Source organism: Camelus bactrianus, chromosome 1 (genome assembly GCF_048773025.1).
Source record: "Camelus bactrianus isolate YW-2024 breed Bactrian camel chromosome 1, ASM4877302v1, whole genome shotgun sequence".
NCBI lineage: Eukaryota > Metazoa > Chordata > Mammalia > Artiodactyla > Camelidae > Camelus > Camelus bactrianus.
This window is the reverse complement of record NC_133539.1, coordinates 40,623,209-40,646,419: the sequence shown is the minus strand read 5'-3', so window position 1 is coordinate 40,646,419 and position 23,211 is coordinate 40,623,209. Positions and strand designations below refer to the sequence as shown.

Below are 23,211 nucleotides of genomic sequence, written 5' to 3'. Positions count from 1 at the left end.
AGAGTATTCAAAATATTTTCATGGTTTTAATTTGGTAAAGGGAAAAGAATTTAGAGGAGAGGTAGAATAAAAATTGAGTTGTGATTAAGTCCCACAGAGGCCAAAATCATAACTTCAAAATACACAGTTATTTCTCTGAGCCAAAGACAGTTCTCACGAATTCCAGTCAGTTAAAGTCCTGAGAGTGGTCAAAGTTCCTTCTTAGCTCTGGATCCATAGGGTTCATGCCTCTAAAGTGAAAGTTGAGGAGGAAGAAAGCAAAGACTCAAAAGAGAATGGTAAACTAAACATCCAGCAATAAAAGAATGGCTGTTAATAATGGCACCGTCATACAATGATATACTATGCAACAGTTAAAAACTGTGGTAAGGAAAAATAAAGAGAACAGATGTCTCCCAAACAACATGCACATTATAACAGATACAGAAGAGAAGAACATGTGGAAGAAATTATATAAAAAGAAGAGAAGAAATCTCAGCATGGTCGAATTAAGGATAAATTTTTAAATTCCTTATGCTTGTTTCCCCATTTTCAGTGCTTAATACATATTACTTTTAAATTAGGAACTTTTTTTCTTACTTAAAAAATGGAAGTGCTGACATTAAAGGGAGAAGGAAAAAAACAATACAATAATAAATCACTCACAGTAGAAGGCAGGCATTTGTTAGCACCTGTGCAACAAACATGCTACAGTGCTCGAATGAAGAAAGTGTCTATGCTTGGCAATTTGGTGCTTTATAGTATGGAGCCAGCAAACTTCTATTTTACAAACTATAGCCAACATGCTGGAAGCAGCAGTCCCTACTAAAGGCTAAAAATAAGAATACTCTGGATCCAGGCCTCAGCATGTAGCCACCACCAAGTTAAACTGCAGTCATTTCTCATCTGAAAGTAATTATGGTATGCATGGTAACTTGCTCTGAAGAGAGTAGAGTGGATGCATGAAGTCTCTTATGAGACTGCTTTAAAAAAAAAAAGCATCCTTAAGATCAGCAGTCTGAAAGATCACATGTCTTCAGCTTACTCCTCAGCTGCAACTGCAACCAACAGGGAGTTTTGATGCAGACATGAAACCATGTGTATCAGGAAACACAGCTGAAAGGTTCAATAACAAGAAAACAGGAGCCTCTCCTTTAGCTGCTACAACAAAAGAAGTTCAGAGATTACTTACTCATTCTTTCCAGGATGAGAATTCCATTTCCATAACAAAAAGTTTTCCCCATTGATACTAGTTTTAGCTTTTCCTACTCATGGACTGAAAACAAGTTACAACCACAAAAACCTACAACAAATTCAGAAAGCAGTTAAATGGTTTGTATGCTATCAATCACAATAGTCTCCATTCTGGAGACATGTCACACTCAGTTTCTCATAATGCTTTTGGCAGATGATTGGAAGGCCCCTCTGACAACTCTGAAAGCTCCTAGGGGTTCTGGGTTCACAGGCTGAGAACCACTAACATAAAGCATATATTATATAAGGGACCAAGGCCATAATCTCAAGAACTTTATCTTTCCAATGGTTATCTCTAGAAATACAGCTATCAACCATCTTCATGCACACACTCACAAAACAACACAATTTCATGGTGAGGTGGTAGGCAGAGGATATAAAAACAGCCATGAATGAGTCACACGCTGTGGGCACCAAAGTGTGTGTGGCACTTCTGAGCCTAAAAGGTTCTTCTGTTGGCTCTGTGACAGAAGTTTAGCATAGGAGGTAAGAACTGAGCACCCTGACAAGAGGGTTTCTTTTCTTAAAAGTATAGGGTAAATTGCCTTCTTTATCCTTATAAAGCCTTCCTGTGTCAATAGGCTGCCTGCCTCCAAACCCAGCAAAAACAGGGGTAGCCCCTAAATGCCAAAAGAATAGTTGTCTGGGCTTTGCATGCTGAAATTGATTTGGCAAGCTCTCCATCTTGCAAAGAACACAAAGAGCTTAGTTTAGTCTGTGCGTAACTGCTTCACAATCATTACCAAAATATCCAAAGCAACATGCTCAAGGGAGGGTAATGATTCTTTGTTACCCCCCTTAATTGTAAGCTTCTGACATCCATTTATTTACTTATAGCTCCTAGCAGCAGCCACCCTTCTTGGTCAACACGCACTTTTGGCTGCCTTAGGTGCTTTCAAATGAGGGTGATATGGAACCACACATGGTGGGTAGAATCCTCAAGTTCAATCTATCCCAGTCCCACGTATCACTATGGAGTGTCTGAGATCCAGATCTATTCAATAGGGTTGGGAAGGGATGTCCTCTAAATAAAGAGCACTAGAAATGCATGTTTTCATAATGATCATTGAGGCTCGGAGCTTCAGAAAGGGAGTAGTCGACCCTTCTTAGAGGACACAAGGAGAACCCTGAGACCAGGAAAAAGAAGCCTGATAATCAGTTTGACCCAAACTCATAGGATGTAGCCCAGGCCACACTGTCTAGGGCACGTGTTCACCCCACTGCATGTGGTCTTCTTGATGCTTTTTGATTTAAGCAGACCTCCTGCTTTATAACTCCCTCACTAGCACCTAAAATGACCTGAATAATGGAGGATAGTGAAGAAGCATGAATTTAATTCCAATGTGCCCTAATCTGAGATGTGACCCAGCAGAGGTACTTTTTTTCTTCTCCCTGGGGCTATATTCTCTTCTCTCACTACTTCATGATGCAGATGAAAGGCATTGGTCTTTTTTGATTCTGTCAATGCTATACCATAATTGCTAAGATTTCTCTCCCATCTGTAAACAAATCCTTATTCCTAATGAGAAAGAACACAGGCAATAGAACACAGGCTGGCAAAGACTGGGTGGGTTCTAAAGCCAGCTGGAATTCCTGCTCTGCCATAGTGCTCTGTGGTTTGGGGCAGATTGACTTGACTTAATTTAAGTTTCCAATAAAGCAGAGATTAATAGTAGTATTTGCCTGCTAGGGTTGTTTTCAGTATCAAAGGGAATAGTGCATCTAAAGTGCCTTAGCAGAGAGCCTGGCCAGGAACAGTAAGTTTTATGTTGCTGCGGTATTAGAGAAGATTTTAAAAGTCTTGGTTGGTGGAAAAGTCACACCAGTAGGAGCCTGGTGAGCATACCGCTTTGAATTGGTAGACTTTGTCATCTTGTTCAGAACAGTTATGGCCAGTTTGGACCAAGAAGCCAGTCACTTCATGTTAAGTCCCTCCAGATTGGCAGGATCATAGCTCCCTATCACCTCTCTGCTAAATAACAGGCACTGGTTCCTGGCCAAATTCCCATGTCTTAAGCTTGCCAATCTCCATCTTGGCACGGAGCAAGTAACATACTCCCCCTGCCTTCAGTGGTGTAAGGCTGAGTAATATATTCTCTTCGTGATACTGAAAGGCAAAAATCCATTCGTTATTTTCTTATCTTATTTGATGTCCCAAGAGGGAAGGCATGTCTGATGAACCAAGAGATAAAATTGTATCATTACATCTCCACCAGGATGAGGTATGTGTTCCTGTCATATGTCAGGCACTGGGCACAGCATTTTATACATATGATCTCAAATCCTCCCAACAACCCTGCAAGACATAAGTCCAGAAGAACTGAAGTAACTTTCCCCAAACTGGACAGCACACAGGGATGGAGACAGGGCTGGAACTCGGCTGGCTGGTTCCAGAGCCTGCACTCTTTCCTCATATGCCATATTGTTTCCTACTTTTTTGCTTATATTGGGATTCTAGAAAACAACCAGAAGCTTCAGGACACCAGTAAGTGGAATGTTAAAAACAAAACAAAAGCTCTAAGTTATAAACCCAAATGTGTCACTCTGTCAAAAGTTTTCCCGTATAAAGCTTATCCTGAAAAAAGTGTCATGGCTGACACATTTTGGAAATGTCTTCAAAAATCCCTTCAAAGGCCACATACAAAAACCAATCCCATTATGTCAAGGTCACAAACTCTGACTTGATTTATTAAGATTTGGTTCCAAGAAACTTTTCCCTGTTGTCAGAAGTCAAATTCACCTTCAATGAACCAGATTTTGCCATGGCTGAGGGATATTCCAAAAACAGAAAACTCCAAAAGTGGAGTTCCAAAACTGTTCTCAGCAGTGGCAATGTTGTTAAAACGAGGTCACAGCAGCTCTCTGCTCCTGGAAATCATGTTCTCTCTTGGCTCCTGGGACACAGCTCAGTCTTCTGCTCCTTTGTCTCTGCCAGACACCCAAACATTAGTGCCTTCTTTTTCTTTTCTCTACCTTGCACCTTTTCCCCATCTCTTTAAAGAGAATCACTTCTTAAAGCATTTTTGTATTCAATTCAATACTATGTCCCTGGTGCTTTTTATTTAAATCTTTCATTATGAACATTTTCAATTATACAGAGAGTAGAAAGAAGAATATAACAAAGCCCATGTACCCATTCATCTTCAACAACCCTTTTAATACTTTGCCATACTTATTTTTCCTCTATCCTCTGCCTTTATTTGTCCTCAATATTTAAAAGTAAAGTCCAGGACATCATGTCATTTCACATTTAGATACTTCATTATGTATCTAGAAAAATAAAAAGAACATTCTCTCCTCTAAATACAATACCATTAACACATCTAACAAAATTCACAATAACATCTTACTAACATCTAATACATTCAAATTTCCTTGGTCATCTTCTCTCACACCCCTTGGACAATCACACCAGCTGCTATTCAAGACAAACTTCCAGTGCCTTGGTGTCTTTAAGGCTTTATCTCACTTATCCTTTTCCCCTGTCTGAAAAAGGCCCCAAAATGTGAAAGCAATATGATTGAATAAATTAGTTTAATTTCTTTTTCCAAAAATTGTTTTACTTATTGTATCTTGGAAATATTTTCCCATATTATTAAATATTCTTTGAAAACCTGACTTCTACCAACTGCCTAATTGATCAGTATACAGATATTCCACAATTTATTTAATTATCCCCTGTTACTTGTTGGACACTTGGTTCTTCCATCTTCATTATGATAAACAGCTCTGTAATGAGCAGCCTTACCCGTGCCTATGGTTTACCCTTCTGCCCTCATCTTTTACCACTGAACTCCTCCTTTACTTCAGCTGTAAGGAGTGAGTCGATATTTGCCACACATTGTTCTTCACCCACCTTCAGCCTGTACATATGACCTGGACACTCTTATCCTCCAAGGCCCAACTTATCTCTGAAGTGCTTTCACTGAGTCCCTTTGGCAGGGTTAGTCATTTCCTCTCAAATGCTCCCAAAACACTTTGTGCACTGGACATTATTTATAGCGTTTATTCGTATTTTGTATTTAGTCCTGAATCTGTTTTTCTACCACACTAAGTTGTGAATTTCTCAACATCTCAGCTTTTTCATCTGCAAAATAAGGAGAATAATACCAAGTCCATGTGTCTGAATTTTAAAGAAAGATATAAAGGACAGAAAGCATGAATCATATTATCTGGCAGATAATTGGAGCTTTACAAAAGTTAGCTTCCTTCTTTCCCCCTAATAAGAGAAACTGTAAATGTATCTAGATTCATATGCCTGGAAGGCAAGGAGTGAAACATTCCCCCAGCACAAGAAGACAGACTGAGTAAGGGAAGACATGGGAAAGGAGAAGCAAAATGGCTGCCCAGGGACTGTATCAATTGCAACATTTTTTCTGTAACACACAATCTCTATTCCAGTCACAGGTTCTTAGATAAAAGAAGAGAAAGGAAAGATGTCATTTGGAATCTATAGATGGGAACTCTTGATCTCTGAATCTCTGTTCACCTCTGAGCTCTGTATTATGCTGGGTTGGTCTAGCCCAGAGGAGTCCTTAAGGCACTCAGAGTGACCTAATGCCACCTAATGGGAGAGGAAGTAGTTGAGAAAGCTAACAAAAATCTGTGGGAGACTTTGGGTACTCTGAGGATGCATTTTTATCTTTTAAGATTCACATCTTTCTAGAGCTGGAAGAAGTAAGGGTTGGCTTATGAACATGTAGTGTTGCTACGGAAATAACAACAGAGCTGCAGGCAAGAGCTCTGGGTTCTGGTGCTGCCTCTGGGCACGACCACAGGCATATCAGTCAACTTCCACAGGCCTCAGTTGCTGAATACGGGGGGGTTGGATGAAACTGGTTCTAAGAACCAAAGGGACAAAAATTCAAAGAGAACAGAAAGGTTAAGTGACTGGCTCAATATCACTGTGTTTCCAAGAAAAAACAGAGAGCAGAACTGGAAGAAATATGAAAAGTGATGTAGTTTGAAAACTGTTAAAAGAATCATATGATTTTCAAGAGCTCTGATCTCGTGCTGGGAGCGTGGCATTTAAAAATTCATTAAAGCTAACTTGGACTATATGAAAATAATTTTCTTCTGTTCTATTCCACAAAGATCTGGAAAACATTCCCAACCCTGTATCAACCTTAAATGAGAAAAGAATCTTTAAAGAGCCACTGATTTGTAATGGAAAACTTGGATAAATCAACTATTTATACTCTGAGATTTTTATATTTCTTTTTGTCCTTTCTTCAGAACACACAGCTAAGAAAAGCCATGATGTAAGTCTGCTCTATTAGACCCCAATGGCAGGCTGTTTATTCTGCATCTACAGCCTAGCAGCTTCTCTGACCACAGCACTTAGTGGACAAGCACCCAAAGAACACATTCAAGCTAAAAAAGGAAGTTCAAATTTTGATTAATCCGTCATGAGCTTGGAGAGAAAGGGGTGTAAGAATACCTGAGTTTTCATTTCTGATCCAAGGTTTGTTAGCCAAAGTTATTTACGCTTTCTGAATGTCAAATTCCTCCTCTTGCAAAACAGGACAAATAATTATCTATCTACTGATATAGCAAGCAATGTAGACATGAAAGGTATTACAAACACTCACCTGATAAACTAAACTGGAATAAGTCTTCATTAAATGCCTACAATCAAATTTCTTGATCTATACTTAACATTCCAACTGAGATCCAGCATCAGAAGACTTACTGAGATCTTCCCCAAGTATACACTCTCACCATTTCACTGCTTTAGTTGTGTTTAACATCTGGGAAATTATGCCTAACTCCATACGTTTCTTCAAGAAACACCTGGCCTAATGGAGAGTAGGTATAAAGGGGTATAATCAAAATGTGTGTGTGAGATTGTGTGTTGGGTGAGGGAGACTAAACTACATAGTGCAAGGAATGTTTAAAGAAACTGAGTGTTTCATCTGGAAATAAGAAGAGAGCCCTTCCCACTGAAGGACCATAGTGTGGCGAGAGAAGTAGCCTTGCTTGACTGAGCTCTGGAGGCAGAAGCAGGATTAAAGAATAAAGTTCCTGGGAGTTAGATTTCAGTTCACAGGGAAGCCCTTTCAGACACTTAGAGCTGTGTAACAATGGAGTAGATGGGCACAGAAAACACTGAGTGTCTGGTACTATGGGAGATGGTTAAGATGACTACTACACTGCCTTCTGAACCTCACATTTGATTTGCAAGTAATTTTGACTCTCTCTTAGGACTCAGAACTCTGAGGAATAAGGGCCTGAATCACAAATACCCAGGTTCTATTCTCCTCTCTGAAGCCCTATCCATGCCCTCTCTACAAGCAAAAATACCATTAAGGGAATGTTTCAGTGATTTTTACTGAAAATGGAAGAAAAAGATAAAGGGGGACCATTGCTAAATTAGGTTATCTGGTTTTCAATGTGTCTTTTTTTAGCCATTAGATAGCTTTACTGTAGCTGGCTGAATTTAGTGTCTTCAAATATGGGTGACTAGGGCAATAAAAGGAAACAAACTTCTTACTTCTTTATTTTAAGAGAAACCAAATAAAATACTCAACAAGATTTTTGCCCTAATGTGGCAAAAGCACAACCTGGCTGTTTTGCAACTGAACACTATTAATATCTATTTATAGCCAGTATTTTCATAGATGAATCACACTTACCATGAGACAGTTAATATTAAGGGCTCAACCAGCTCTGCTGAGAACCCCATAATCTTACTACATCTCTTTCCATTCCCCTTTGAGGGAACTAAGTTATAGCTTAATGGTTCCATGCAGAGAGAAGGGTAAATCCAAATGGAAATGTAAAGCTAGCTGACAGCCTGCTCTCTAAATTCAGCAAGTGTGGGATGTTAAAGACATTCAAACGTAAGGCCCTGGATCACTTCCAAGTTTGTCCCTTGGCTATGTGTCCTACTGTTAGCACAGACCCACTCTGCATTATGCAACCATCTTGCCGTCAAAACAATGTATCCCCCAAATTTCCTACCAAACCGAGTTTAAATGACACTGCTTTATAAAATGTCACATACATAAAAACAGGACTAATGATTGTTAAAGGTGTTGTCAAATGACAGGAGTGTAGGGGATGTTCAGCTCATTTTATGTATGTGAGAGTGTATGCAGAGGGGCGGAGGTGAGGGAGAGTTGAAGGTCAGAGTATAAATGATAAAGGTTTTCAAAATTCAGTGACATTAACTGGAGTTTTCTAGTACGTCTTAGGGATCCAATGTCCCTTCTCCACCCAGCGTACCCAGCACATGCACACACACGCACACACACTCTGAACTTTGTGTAAGTATCAGCACTACTCCGATACTGATTTTAATTTCTCTGACTTTGATGTCTCCTATGAGAGCCTCCACTCTTAGTTTACCTTTACAAAGCCCTTTCCTACAGTCTTTACTTCAGGCTAAAACTCTTGAAGATTCAGTAAGATAATACATACAAAGCACTTAAAACAGTGCCAAGCATATGGAAACAGGTGTATACACATTAGCTACTTCTACATTCCAGCTACTTCTATTAGATTCACAGTACCATTTTTCTAAATTTCTAGCCAGTGGTTCACAGATGAATCGTCTTTACCATGAGGCAGTTCCTACTCAGAGCCAATCATTTCTGTCAAGGACTGCGTGATTCAGTCATGCAAACGAATCCCTGCTGAGCTCCAACTCTGTTGAACACTGGGAAGACAGACTCAACAACAGGGGCCCTGTGCTCACAGAGCATGGGCAATAAACCCGTTAGCAGGTACCATTATCTCCATTTTACATTTGAAGGCTCAGGGAAGTTTAGCAGCTTGTCCAAGGCTACAGAGCTAACATACTGGAACAGCAATTTAAGCCCAGATCCATCTGATCTCACGATCTCAAACTCTTTCGATTATGTTATGCCCCCTTTCCACCCCCCAAGATGCCAGCAAAGTGGTTAAGAAAAGTACATTAAAGTTTAAGAATAGCAATGCATTCCATTAAGTTTCTGCACATAAGTATTATGCAAAAACAAAACATCTTTACTGAATAGACCAATTGCTGAAAGGGCCAGGGAACTGTGAATTCATATTCAGATTTCTGTGTAACTTTGGGTAGCCAGAATTAAGTATACCCATGTCAACAAATGGGACATTAGTTCAGATATAAAAATAAACTTGCACATATTGCCTAGTATAACTGACATAGTAGGCATTTCATAAATGCTTGTTGAATAATTTAACAATGGACCAGGATTTTTCCTTTACTATGTATGCCTTATAAGACCCTAAGGAGATACAGTACATTGATTTGCTGGACTAGAGCCACCCAAGTTAGGACCTTCCTTTGCCACTTCCTAGCAGTAAGATCTTCAAGAAGTTACTTAACAGCTACAAGCCTCAGTTTTCTCCTTTGCAAAATGGGGATAAACAACAGCTTTTGTGAAGACTAAATGAGTTAATCAAAACAAAGTATTCGGAACAGACTGATTTGGTAAGTACTGAATTGATCTAAGCTATCATTATTACTTTCTTCTTTAAATCAGAATAGTTTTGATTGGGCTACCTCAATATCATACTAAATGATCAAGACCAAAACCAACTTCTTTCACTGAAGCTTTCTGAAGTTCTTTTATAGAAGCAAAATAACCTCTTTCCACCATTCAAACATGAAAATAAGTAAGTGAAGACTAAATTATGTCTAAAAGCACTCAATTATGTAGAATAAGCAATTTTTGCTATATAAGATTAATAAAGAATGATTAAGAAAATTCAGCTTTCATAGTGAGGAGTTGGCTAGGGGTGTCTGTGTTGTGGGGGAGGTGGCAGATGAAATAGGTCTCTATTGACATTTGGCCATTTCCTGTAACTAAATTAAGTAAATAATTGCAAATTCTCTACCTGTCTTTCTTTTGCAAGTATACACCCTTACCAAGATCCACCATGATTTAACCAGCTTAAGCCAAAGAAAAACTGACTGAGGTCACCACATCGGAAAGCAAAGCAGAATCTGATTCTCAGGGCCAATTGCACTGTATTTGTATCCATAGATACAAGACAACAGAGAAGCACAGAACTCTAAAGCGGGAAGTCCCGGGACCTCAGAGATCATCTAGTCTCAGGCACAAATCCTGCTGTTAGGGAACCCATTAGGGTGTGAAGGACAAGGTAGCTATTAGGGGAAAGAACCCCTGTTCTTGTTTCATCCTGAATGACTCTGTGGGGTCAACTTAGCCTAATATCCTCATTTTACAAGTGACAACCCAGAGCCTAGCTAATTAAAAGCAGAGCTAAGATCAGAAGCCAGGTTTCCTGATTCCCAGTCTATTGCTCCCTTACACTCCTGAAGGCTGCCATTCTACGGGCTATGATAGTCACAAATAATAATGCATAAGGCTGTGTTAAACTTGACAACTAAGCAAATTTTCTCCTTGCAAAACCATGAGGCATTATATGACAGCGACGCTTTATGAAAAGAATATGACATCATTATTTGGTATAAACAAAAGTAACTTTCCATTCCTCTTTTTTTTTCCCCTTTGTAACCTGAAAATCCCAAACCTCTGTTGCTATTACAAAATTTTTCTTTTCCTCAGTACGTACCCCTGGGCCAAGCACAGATGTATTAAAAATTTGCCAAGAGAAACAATGAAGTCACTGATAATACAAAGCATGAGAGTATCATGAAATTCATGTCTTTGTTTTCTTCCTCTTGATACTTAATTACTTCTCATTACTGATCATTTTGTGGTTGTTGGCAAGAGGGCAAGGAAACTCCACCACTGTAAACATGCGGAGACACACTCCTCAGTAGACCAGAAGTCTGCACACGATGGGTCTGTTCACAAATCCAACGTAAGTGCCAGCGAGATTGCTGACACTGTCTTCCCCAGCCCCCTGAGAAGACTGGTGGGTTCAGAAAAACTCTTATCACTTTAACAAGAATAAACACAGTACAAAAATGTTTCAGGTCATTCCTTTTTTAGCATTTATAAATATCATTAATGGCAGATAATTTGTGCTCTCCTTGCAAATTTCACCCAACTCACTTAAAGGATGAGATGAGGGGGAACAGAGCCAATATTTTATAATTATAAATGGAGTATAACCTTTAAAAATTGTGAATCACTATATTGTACACCTGTAACTTACATAATATTGTACATCAATTGTAACTCAATTTAAAACAAAAGAACGAGGTGAGGGAAGATAGGCTGTATACAGAGTTCCATTTGGTTTTCTGGAACAGCTCAGGGTTGCCTTAAACTCAAAGGGCACTACTTATGAAATATGCTTAGCAAACTCTCTGTTAAGTAGAAGTTTATGCTATCTTGGAATTCTGGAAGGCATACCTTAGATAAAATTAATGGTGGCAGAGGAATCCTTATTGATTAGAGGCAGAATACAAGTTGATTCTTATCAGTAGGCTATTGTTCCACATAAGAATACGTGGGTAAGAGGAAAGCACAGGAATGTATCTTAGAAATCATCAAAATAACCTTATCCTTTCAGGAAATTAAAAGAAGTAAAAAACCAAATATATTTTACCTCTGTTTTAATCTAGAGACTTTCATTTGATTTTCATAGAAATTTGAATCTTAAGTGTGATAGACTTAGCATTTTTCAAAGATGGCTACAGTTAACTTTTCCCATTCCTCTGCAATGTGACCTTGCAGCTCCTTCCATCAAGAGGTGGAATCCATTTCCCTATTTCCTGAATTTGGGCTGGTCTTGGACATTCTTTCACCAATAGAAATGAGACCTTGGAGTTTCACACTCTTAAAATACCATCCTGAGACCGCTATATAAGGAAGCCTAGTCTAATCTACCAAAGGTTGAAAGCCATGTGGAGCAGAGATGAGATCATCCAGTTGAGATCTCCTAGTTCAACTAGCTAGCAGCCAGATATGGGAGTGAGTCCATCTTAGACCATCCATTCCAGCTAAGCTGCAAGATAACCAAAGCTGCAGAGTAACCCACACAATTCTGAGCCATTGTTTAAACACTACCTAAGTTTTGGGGTAGGCCACAAAGTACAAGGAGAAAAACCAGTCACTCTGTTGAAGAGCTATTATGTAAGAAGCACCAGGCCAGAAATCCCACGGGACACATGGATGGAGACTAACAATATTAACAGAAGACATGGATGGATGGCCCTGTCCTTCATGTGAGAACATATCTGTAAATAAAGTAGTTCATGATATTTATTTGTTTTAAATATATCTAACCTATGTTAACAACGTTCCATTATAACTATGGGTCAGAGCAATGATTTCACTGGGGTATTCAAGATAATCCAATGGGGTGGAAAAAAAAATAATTAGGTATCTTATTATTTTTAATTAATATTTTTCCTTTATGTTTTTTGAATGTAAACCTTTTATAAGGTACATAGCATATATTAACACGCTAGTATAGAAATAGTATTTTTAAATACATAAATATATACATAATGGGGTTTTCCACAGTCATAAATCCCATATATCCTTAATCTTCCATCCTTGCACAAAAATACACTTATACGTCTTTGCTTTTCTCAAATAAAAGAATCCTTCCCTGACTATGTAGGGAAGAGTCAGTGATAATACTGCCACAGATTGCTGTTAATCTGTACTGTAATTATTGACAAATGGTCTCCTTAACAAGGCTATACGCATTTTTCAGACAGAGTGTCTGTAACCATCTGTCTTTGACAGTACAGTCTAATGGCATGAGGCATGAGTTTTAAGAGTGCAGGATCTAGAGCCAGGTTGCCTAAATTCAAATCTCAGTTCTGCCACTTGTTAGCTGTGCAACCTTCATTTATGCTTCCATTTCTTTGCTGTTAATGGAGAGAATAATATTCCATACTTCATAGGGTTGTTGTGAGAATTGAATGAGATAAAACAGATAAAATGCTTAGAAGAATGCCTGGCATGTAGTAACTGCTCAATAAATATTAATTATTATCATCATTACCATCACTATATCCATCACTGTCTTTCTATCTCCAATGTCTAACAGAGTAAATAAATGTGTGATGGAGGGAATTAAGAGAGACCATGAGTTGTAAAGAGAACACATTATGTGACTTGTTAAAATTTTGAAAGTGAATGTTTTAAATTTCTCTGAATAGATATTATAACTTCAAGGCAGAGTGTCTCATTGGTATCACCTGACAGTTGGTTACTGACAAGTAAAATATGTAAATAATAAATATGTAAGACAATAAACACATTCAAGTTCTGCTTATATAGCCTGATTGTTATGATAAGGCTACAGAACAATTCTCAGCTGAAAATTATCACTGGGATTATCTCCTTAAGCATTGTCTTTTTTTTTTTTTATTGAGTTATAGTTAGTTTACAATGTTGTGTCAATTTCCAGTGTAGAACACAATTTTTCAGTTATACATGAACATATTCACTGTTGCATTCTTTTTCACCGTGAGCTACCACAAGATCTTGTATACATTTCCCTATGCTATACAGTATAATCTTGTTTATCTATTCTATACCTTAAGCATTGTCTTTTTTAACTGTAATCTCTTTCCTAGTTAGAATCATCAGACACATTTACTGCATATCCATATGTAGTATTTAGATTTCTGTGGATTTCCTATAAGATGCAGACCCACAAATCCATCTCTTCTAAATATGCTATTGATAACCTATGCCAGAAAAAAGGCACAGTGGCAAGAATCATTTTATATCCAAGGAGAAAGGATGTCATAAAAATCACCTCCTCATCCCCTTCACTTCACAAATCACGACATGGAGCTCAGAGAAAGACAGTGGCTTAGCTAAGTCTCCCAGCTGATTTGTGACAGAATTTTTTTTCACACAACTTTCGTCTATCTAATTCAGTGCACTTTTCATGTCCCCAAGTTTCAAGAACTATTTTCATAAACCTTACACTTGAAAGTGTATCACTTGTACTAAGGAAGCCACACCATAAATAATGAACTTAGTGCATGACACACAGTGAGCCTTCAATAAATGCTTGTAGAATGATGGCTGGAGGGATGAACAGAGGCTTAGCTGGCTGGCTGTGAAGTCCTCAAGGTTTCTAAACTGTCCTGACACTCAGGTCTTTCAAGTGGTGCCAGCAAGCTGGGACTGGTAAGAATTATTTCTTAAACAGAGTATCCAGGAAAGACACAAAGCCATTCTTTCAATCTTTTTTTCTTTCCCCTCTGTATTCATGGCTCACCTCTCATTAGATGAAACAGATAATCAAATAAACTTGCTTTGGTTCCTTTTTTTTTAATGGAGGTACTGGGGATTGAACCCAGGACTTCATGCATGCTAAGCATGTGCTCTACCACTGAGCTACACTCACCCCTGGCTTTGGTTCATGAATTTTTTTTCCAACTATAAAGGTAATGCAGAATCATTATAAAATTTGGAGGAATAAAAATAAATTTAATAATAACATTAATAACCAATAACATTAATAACTATTAATAACATTAATAACTAAAACAATAATACCTAATATTTATTGAGTGGTACCAGATGTGTTGCAAATAATCTGATGTGTTGACTGATTCAATCCTCACAGCAACTTTATATTATAAACACACTACTACTATCATTCTCATTTTACAGATGAGAAAACTGAGGCACAGAGGTATTAATTAACTTGCCCAAAGTTTTACAGTCAACAAATAATGGAGAAGAGATCTGAACTCAAGCAATGTGATTCCAGAATCATGGTCTTAGCCACTTAACCATGGTCTTTTATACCGAAACTGTTCAAATTTTTGTTTCCAATGCAAATTATAAAGAAAAGAACTGATTTAAAAATGGATAAACTTGACTAAATTAAAATGTAAAACTTCTATACTGCAAAATATATAATAATAAACTGAAAATGCAAGCTACAGGCCAGAAAAGATAATGATAAAACATATAATCAACAAAACAGTAATTTATAGAATGTGTAATGAATTCTTACAAATTCATAAGAAAAAGACAACTAATACAAGAAAAAAATGGGCAAAGACTATGAACGAGCAATTTACAAAGAAAACCAAAAGATCTCTCAACATGTAAAAGGATGCCCACTCTCATTAATTCAGGATGCAAATTAAGACATCAGATACTATCTCACTTACCAAATTGGGAAAAATTATAAATTTCATAACAGCAAGTGTTGATAAAGATATGGAGCAATGAGAATTCTCATACTCTACTGTAAACTGGTACTCATTTAGGAGAGCAATAATCCTTAGCACTGTTGAGAAGACACATACAGCACAGTCCAGAAATTCCATTTCTATGCTCTACAGGACACTATCTGGAGAAATGCATGTACACAGGACATGTACATGGGAAAAAATGTACAAGAATGTTCATAGCAGCATTTTTTCTAATACTAAAAAAACTAAACTATTTAAATATCCATCAACAGTAAAACAGATAAGTAAATGGTGGACTATTCATATGAAGCAAAACTATACAGCAATCAAAATATGTAAAATAAATAAAATGAAGCAAGGAAGAATCTCAAAAATATAGGATGAAAAGCATTTTCAGAACAATACACTTGATATGCTATTTAAATAAGGTTTAAAAATCTGCAAAAAAATATTATATATTGTTCAGCAATATATACACATGCTTTAAAGTACAAAGTAAAGTATAAAACATGCATGAGAATGATAAACACCAAATTCAAGACAGTTACTTTTGTCTTGACGTAGGAAGGGTATAGAGAGGGTTAAGGAAGAGATACACAGAGGCTTTGACTGTATCTGTAATATTTTACTTAAAAAATTTTCTAACGTATATAATAAATTAAATTTTACAAATCTGTGTGGTAGCATGTAGTAATTCATTATATTTCCACATTTTTCTGTATGCTTGAGCTTTTTCAAATTTTTAAAGAAATATTATTACAAACTAAAAGCAAGGTACCAATGATGATGAAAGTTTCATGATTTGTAGGGATGAGTAAAATTAACAATCTGCTTGTACATCAGTGAGGTAGACTATAAGTTCAATTGATATTTTCTCTTTTCATTAGAAACCTCAAAGTTGGAAAAATTTATCTTGCTATTGCAAATTAATTTGGATAATTATATAATCAGATGTGGAACTAATATGTCTCTCACAAATTAATCTATTTTATGCTGTTTCTATAACAGTCAACTACTATAGGCACTCATGTACTTATTTTGGAAATAAGAGTCCTAAAGATAAATCCTTGAGTTATCCAAGGTAGCTCTGGAATTTTAGCAGAATGTCTGGGATACAGCCAGGGATCAAACCTTCATTCCTTCAATACTAGACTACATTCACCGTCATAACAAAATAACCCAAAGTATTTTGTAGCAGTAATTCTGATGCTTCCATCTTAAACCACCAAAGGCTAAGAAATCTAAAAACTTCTTTTCAACTTCCAAAGGAAACACTACAATGTGAATCTGTAGAAAGTTAGAACAATTAGCAAATTTAGTATTTCACAATTATGTTAAGTACAGCTTAAGTAAGCACTTAGGCCAAGGTTGGAGGTATGACCTGGGTCTCTGAGGTGGAATGCTTGGCGGGTGTAGTTCAAATACAGTCTGTTTACTCATGGACATAAGTGGCCTTAATCAAAGCAGAACACATATTTTAAAATGTTGATTTTAAAAACAGAAGTGTAAATAAGACTGTGATTTATGAATCTGTTAATGCCCTTCTCTGCTGTAGACTTCAGAAAGATCGAGTCTTTGGCTGCAGTAAATATAACAAGAGTGCAGACTTGTTAAAGCAGTAATAGGTGCTCTTATTAAAACCCCACTTGCATTAAGAGTTACAAATTGTCTTCCTTCTTTCCAGACCATAAGGAATGCGTTCCAGAAGCAATGACACGGAGGGCTCAGCCCAAAAGCCATTTCCAAGACACAGTAAAGATCACAGTTTCCAAGGGCCTGAGGACATGAAACAGAGACAGCAAGACAAAGACCTCACCAGTGAGTCAGATGCAATCCTTCCACATCCTAACTCACACAGTGGTAATGGCCACCAAGGAGAAGACCTCTCAAGAGATGACCTATTATTTCTTCTCAGCATTCTGGAGGGAGAATTGCAGGTCAGCTGGATTAGAATTAGCCCCCTCATGCTTTAAGGGGAAGGCTGCTTATGAATTTGGTGTGTAGCTGCCACAAAAATAGGTATCTGTGGTTCATACTTGTATGTGTATGAAAGCAAAGTGTTAAGTACACATACACAGCATTCTCTGCTGGAAACATGAAAGGCAATCAATCACATCTAAAAGGACTGTCATTATGACATGTGATTGGCGTGCACATTGTGAAAGGTCACATCCTCTGCCTATGCTGCACACAAGCTTCAGTGCACAGGCACGTACAGGTAACAGTAATACCAGATGACTTCTGGATTGGTTTAAATAACAATAGCCGCTTTTGTACCTCACGTGAACTGGCTCCTAGACTTGCCCTGGCATTATTAACTTACATAAAAAACTAAAAACAGCTGCTACATAAATAGGAGAATCTTATTTCCTATCCCTGGAAACGAAAATGCCAGTCCACTGAGGGATATCATGTTATCCGCTTGTCAAACACAATAAAAATGTAGAGCCCCCCAATGTTGTATAATGATCATGTTTAAAAACATTATTAATGTGTAATTAGACTATAAGAAGAATGAAGGGGCACAGTTTTGCTACCTTTTCTAAAAGGTCCTATAACCAAATATGATATGTTTATATTTGAAAGAGAAGAAAAAAAACACTCAACTATCACAAGAAATCACTTGCAGAGACTGCTGGTAGATAAAGCAGGCTTTCTGAAATGCCTTTTGTTCCTACAGGCTCGAGATGAAGTCATAGGCATTTTAAAGGCTGAAAAAATGGACTTGGCTTTGCTGGAAGCTCAGTATGGGTTTGTCACTCCAAAAAAGGTGTTAGAGGCTCTCCAGCGAGATGCTTTTCAAGCAAAATCTGCACCTTGGCAGGAAGACATCTATGAGAAACCAATGAATGAGGTATGTATCACATCAAGGGTGTGTACCTAGGGAGACAGAGCAAGTTCACCAGCCAGTCAAGCACTAGGCCTGGCAGGTGAGCATGACATATAACTCCTTTTTTGATTATTTACAGTTCTATGTTTAAAATCTACCCAACGTAGATAAACACTACATGTTCTACAGGAAAGGAAAAGAGAATAAATCATGGACAGGATGTTTCCACTAGGCTTGTTTCTTCACATTAGACTAAAACCTAACACATGCAAGAGAATTCCTCTCTCTCCCTTTTCCCCTCTCTCTCACACACACATGCAGGGACACACACACACAAAACACACACAGAGAGACACAGACACTCAGACCTACACACACACACACACACACACAGGTCTGTACTTCTTTTGGAGACTTGAAGGTAATAAAAACAGATAAACTTCAACCATGAAGGTTAATTTCTTTGAAAACACTGAAGTATTATGTCATAGAAATTTTGAGCGTGAATGGAAATGATCTGAAGAACTAACCAAGAAATAGAGTTTTAGAAAGCATGTATTTTAGATGAGCACATATCTTCTGTTTCCTTCAAAAGTTTAACGACAATAAAGACTTTTCCCCACCAAGTGTGCCCAGCAATGACAATGGCAAAGATCAGCAGTCCCAAAATGGCCACCACTGCACAAAGATGAGGAACTGCTTGCTCTTTTTCACTTGCTGACATTTCTGAAACTCCTTGGCATCCTTATTTTATTCTTCTGTTTTCCTCCGAGACCTTAGTGGAAAATTTCATAATTTTTCATTTTTATAAAAAGGAGACAACTAGAAACATGAGTGAAGGCTGGAGAGGGTGAAAGCAAGTTTTGGACAAATTTCCCCACATACGCTCTGGCAACCCACCTCGGAAGTGACCTCTAATGTCCTTGCTATTCTTGTCTTGGGTGTCTCATGAGAGATGACTACTGTCTTGCCAAATCATGAAGGAGTTTGGTCATATGGATCTGCTTCTCTGAGCGGTGACGATGAGACCACCCAAAGTCTGTTGATTGCACTTTAATCCAAATTTTAAACAAGAGAAGCCGAAGCCGCCTTCAAGTCAATAGTGTTAAAACTATATCCTGGCTCCCAACAGTGACTGCGAAACAGCATTAGGCACAAATTCCCTAACTCCTATGAGCACAAATGCAAATTAATGATCAGTGAACATATCCTCCCTCCTCCACAAATGGTACAATCCCTTGACACACAAATGTGAAATGAAACAGAATGATTACAAACTTATGCTGAAATCACTGGGAGAAAGTTTTAGTTACAAAATAATTCTATTGTACAGATGCAAAATTGGAAATACCCTCTCTATAAATGCTTGAAATCCTAACTCTGCAAAGTATCTCTACAAGTTACCCATTATTTGGTCCTGCTTTATAAATCCAACCTTGAGTCTTTCCCAACAGATACCCCTACACACATATACAGACACACACACACTTCTCACATTTTCACCTCTATGATTTGTCTATTTTCTTCTCTAGCCTACTACTTCCCCTTACAGATTTCTCTCTCCTTAGCTATCAGTCTACACAGTTCCTTGAAGCTCATATAACTCTACCTACACAACAACTCAGTTGCCTACCTTTTTCCTCTCTAGGAAGTAATGGGTGAAAGGGGGATATCCAGAGAAGAAACAGTAAAGGGAAATTCTGAATAGCAATCCCTAGGTAGGGCCAAAGAAAAGAAAGAGAGGCTAGCATTCCCACTAAGACCATTCCTGCTGGCACCCTAATTACACCAGGATAAGGATCTGCATGCTAAAAATTTATTATTATTTTGTTTTCTCCCATCCCTCTACTTTAATTTTCCTCATAATGTTATTTTTTTTAAATGTTAAAAATTTCAACCATGTCTAAGGTAAACCAAAAGGGATTTATCTATTCACAAGGCAAAATACCTTAGAAAAACAAACTATTCTCAACTACGTCACATGTTAGGAACACTGACTTAAGGTAGAGGCCTGCAAGCTAGAACAAAGGATGTAGATGGGGAGAGAGGATAGCTGGGTTGTCAAGAGGGAAAGAAGAATTCAGAGTCCGCAAAAGTTTTAACATCCTATTCCTTTCCAACCTAGGGTTCTATATTAAAAGTTACCTTAAATGCTTGATACCTTAGATACTTGAGTTAGTGTCCTAACATACTTTTAGTTCTTCCAAAAAAGATATCAAGAAAAATATAACAACAGTGTTGATTTATCAAGATACTATAATAAAAGGATCTGCATACCTTATTAGTGTTATCTGAGGGCAATTCTTAAAATACTTATGTTTAGTAGTTGTATAATTCACCTTTAAATTTCATTTTATAATTTTCATTGTAAAAAATAGTCATAGTTCCTGTCTTCAGGGTGCTTAATGTCTAAAAGAGTGACAGACTACAAATGATCACACAAGTAAGTATGCAATTACACATTATGTTAATTTTTATGCTGAAAACCACAAAGCTCTATGAGAGAGCATAATGGGGGATCAAATTTAGATAGAAGAATCAAAATCCAAGATCTAGAGAATGAATAGGGGTTAGTCATCAGATAGAACATAAAGAAATTCTATTTCCAGCAACATTGTGGAGGGTATCATTAAATCATATCACTAAAAATAGATGAAAACATTAGATAAAATATCTAACAATCTCCCAGTACACGAATGAGATTTACATGGAGCTAGAGAAATCCTGAATCCAGGAACTAAAGGGGAAATTTACATAGACTAGCTTCTGGCTCCATATATTTTTAACCCTTCTCCTCTCCAATCCACAAATTCCCTCCCAGTGCTGGGAAACAAACGACATATTCATTTTGCAATGTAGACTCTGGCCTTTCACCTTTGACAATGGCTGGATGAATTGGCATAGTGGTAGTAACAGCATTTCTGGAAGCCTTTCCTATAGCAAGATGACTAGCAATAATTCTATTATACATGGAGGTGCCTGTGAAACCAACTGAATGTTCCTTTAGCAGGACCCCAAAAATGTTCATACCTTCTCCAAAGGAATGAAAGGAAGTATGATGGATCACAAGTAGAAGGTAAAAAAAGCAGAGGTCTTAACTGATAACAGCACATAATACTTAATGTATTATTTTTATAAATTTTACAAAATTTATGGCTAGGTGAACACATTGGTCCAAGCAGGCCCTTGGAAGATACCTATGCAAATGAAGAACCCTAAAACCCAAGCTTCACAATAAATCCTTCTCTCTCTTTCTCTTCCTGCCTGTGTACATATGTGTGCATTTTTAGGAGAGGAAGACTTAATCATATTTGCAGGCACACTTTGAAGGGACAGAGGTGGATCAAAGGCATAAGGGGTAGAGAATCATAGGTGGGACAAGGACTGGAAGGAGATGGTAAGGGAGGGACAAAAACTACATATAGGTGAAGAGGTTAAGAATGTAGATGGATATAGTTAGTTAACAGTAGCAGACATAGAATAAAAATACAGTATTTATGCTTGAGGAACTCTATTTAGACAAGTAGGAGATAAAAGTAAGAAGGTAAGGATGTGTCCAGGTCTAGTACTTAGAGAGAATTAGCATGGGCTCCAAAAAGGTGCCTTGAGGAAAGAGAAAGGATGCTGACCAGGCATAAGGAAAAAGCCAGATGGAAAGTCCAGCTAAATCTGGAAATCACCCAGAATGACCAACAAAAAAAATACTGACAGTAAAAAGGTAGATTGTGAGAGTGATCGGAAGCTCTGGAGATGACCAAAAGACTATCACCATTCAGAAAGATGATAAAACAAGAGTTTTCAGAACAGTCTGGCAGTGGTAGTGCAGAGCCATGAAAATCATGCCCTCATTTCAGGATCTAGGATACTAGGGCAATGTGAGAATGAGCAGTCTCTATTTTAGGACTTCAGTATTACCCAGGAAAACCAGGTTTCAGTAAAGACAGAGAAGAAGACAGAACATTTTATGAATAGCATGTTTAGTTATCTTCGGTCTACTAAAATGGCCAAATAATTTCTCTGTTGTCTGGACTACCTTTAACTCTACCGGTATATTCAGGGTAATCAAAGAAAAAGACAATCTTCAAAAAGTCAATGCAAGAGAACAAAGAGAACCAAAGCCATAGCACAGAAAGAAAGTGATACCCCAAATTAGGGTAGTCTGTGACTTGGGAGCTATTAAAACAAAGGTCATTATTCTTTTCTAAACATATATTAAGTGCCCAAAAGCATAAAGGTGGAAAACCTCCCTGTTCTTCATTCCGTTTGACCAGGAGAGGATCCAATCTATCAGAACACATTATACTTTCTTCATCCTAGGCAAGGAGTTGGCTTATATCAGGGGCTATGGGTAGGACATGACATAAGAGAGGCTAAAATGATAAGCAGGAAGCTTGTCATTGCATGGTAAACATTAAGGAGCTATCTTTTCGATCTTTTTGCCCCTAACACTCCCTTAAGTGACTGAGTCTTCCTGTTTTCTTCCCCAGGCTTCACTCAATCCGCAAGTGGGGCTAGATAAAAAAGGGTCAGTGGTTCTCTGATAGTCCCTTAGTGCTTAATGATATACCACCTTACACTGCTCCTAATTGTTTCATGTCGGTATCTTATCTGCTTAGTGAGAGAATAAAAGCACTGAGACTTTAAACTTCTCTTGCATTCCCCATGGCAACTATCACAGTACTAAGTACATACAGCATAATAGGTGCTTAATAGATAGTTGTTGCCTTCAGGAAACTGTGGCAATAGAATCGATCTTAGAAATCAAGCCCAACCACTACGTTTATAATCGAACCTGAAATACAGAATGGTTAAGTGGCTTGGCCAAGCGTGCAAACACACACACACACACACACACACACACACACACACACACACACAAAAGCTGGTAGAAAATGGAGTTAAGTTCAGACAGGCTCAGGTCCATCATTTGATCTGTCAGGAATGAGGAAGAGACTGAATTGAGAACCACCGGCATATTTTCTAAGCGGTATTCTGGGCATGAAGAAGGTACAAAATGAAACCTCAAGTATAAGCTAAGACATTTCTAGAATCAGTAACACTTTCTTTGAAAGCTTTCCCT

The 23,211-nt window shown here is 37.8% G+C and overlaps 2 protein-coding genes across 9 annotated transcripts in view; one reads left to right on the top strand and one right to left on the bottom strand.

The window, feature by feature from the left end:
* The window catches only part of COL8A1 (collagen type VIII alpha 1 chain), a 497,220-nt gene that overhangs the window by 205,382 nt on the left and 268,627 nt on the right, over nucleotides 1–23,211 (bottom strand). The window lies entirely within an intron of this gene.
* The window catches only part of FILIP1L (filamin A interacting protein 1 like), a 268,750-nt gene that overhangs the window by 146,704 nt on the left and 98,835 nt on the right, over nucleotides 1–23,211 (top strand). For both annotated transcript variants that reach the window (XM_074361876.1, XM_010966400.3), the window contains 2 exons: nucleotides 16,986–17,238; nucleotides 17,982–18,155. In XM_074361876.1, coding sequence (XP_074217977.1) covers nucleotides 16,996–17,238; nucleotides 17,982–18,155 — 417 coding nt within the window. In that variant the 5' untranslated portion in view covers nucleotides 16,986–16,995. Of the gene's footprint in view, nucleotides 1–16,985; nucleotides 17,239–17,981; nucleotides 18,156–23,211 lie in introns of those variants that run through there.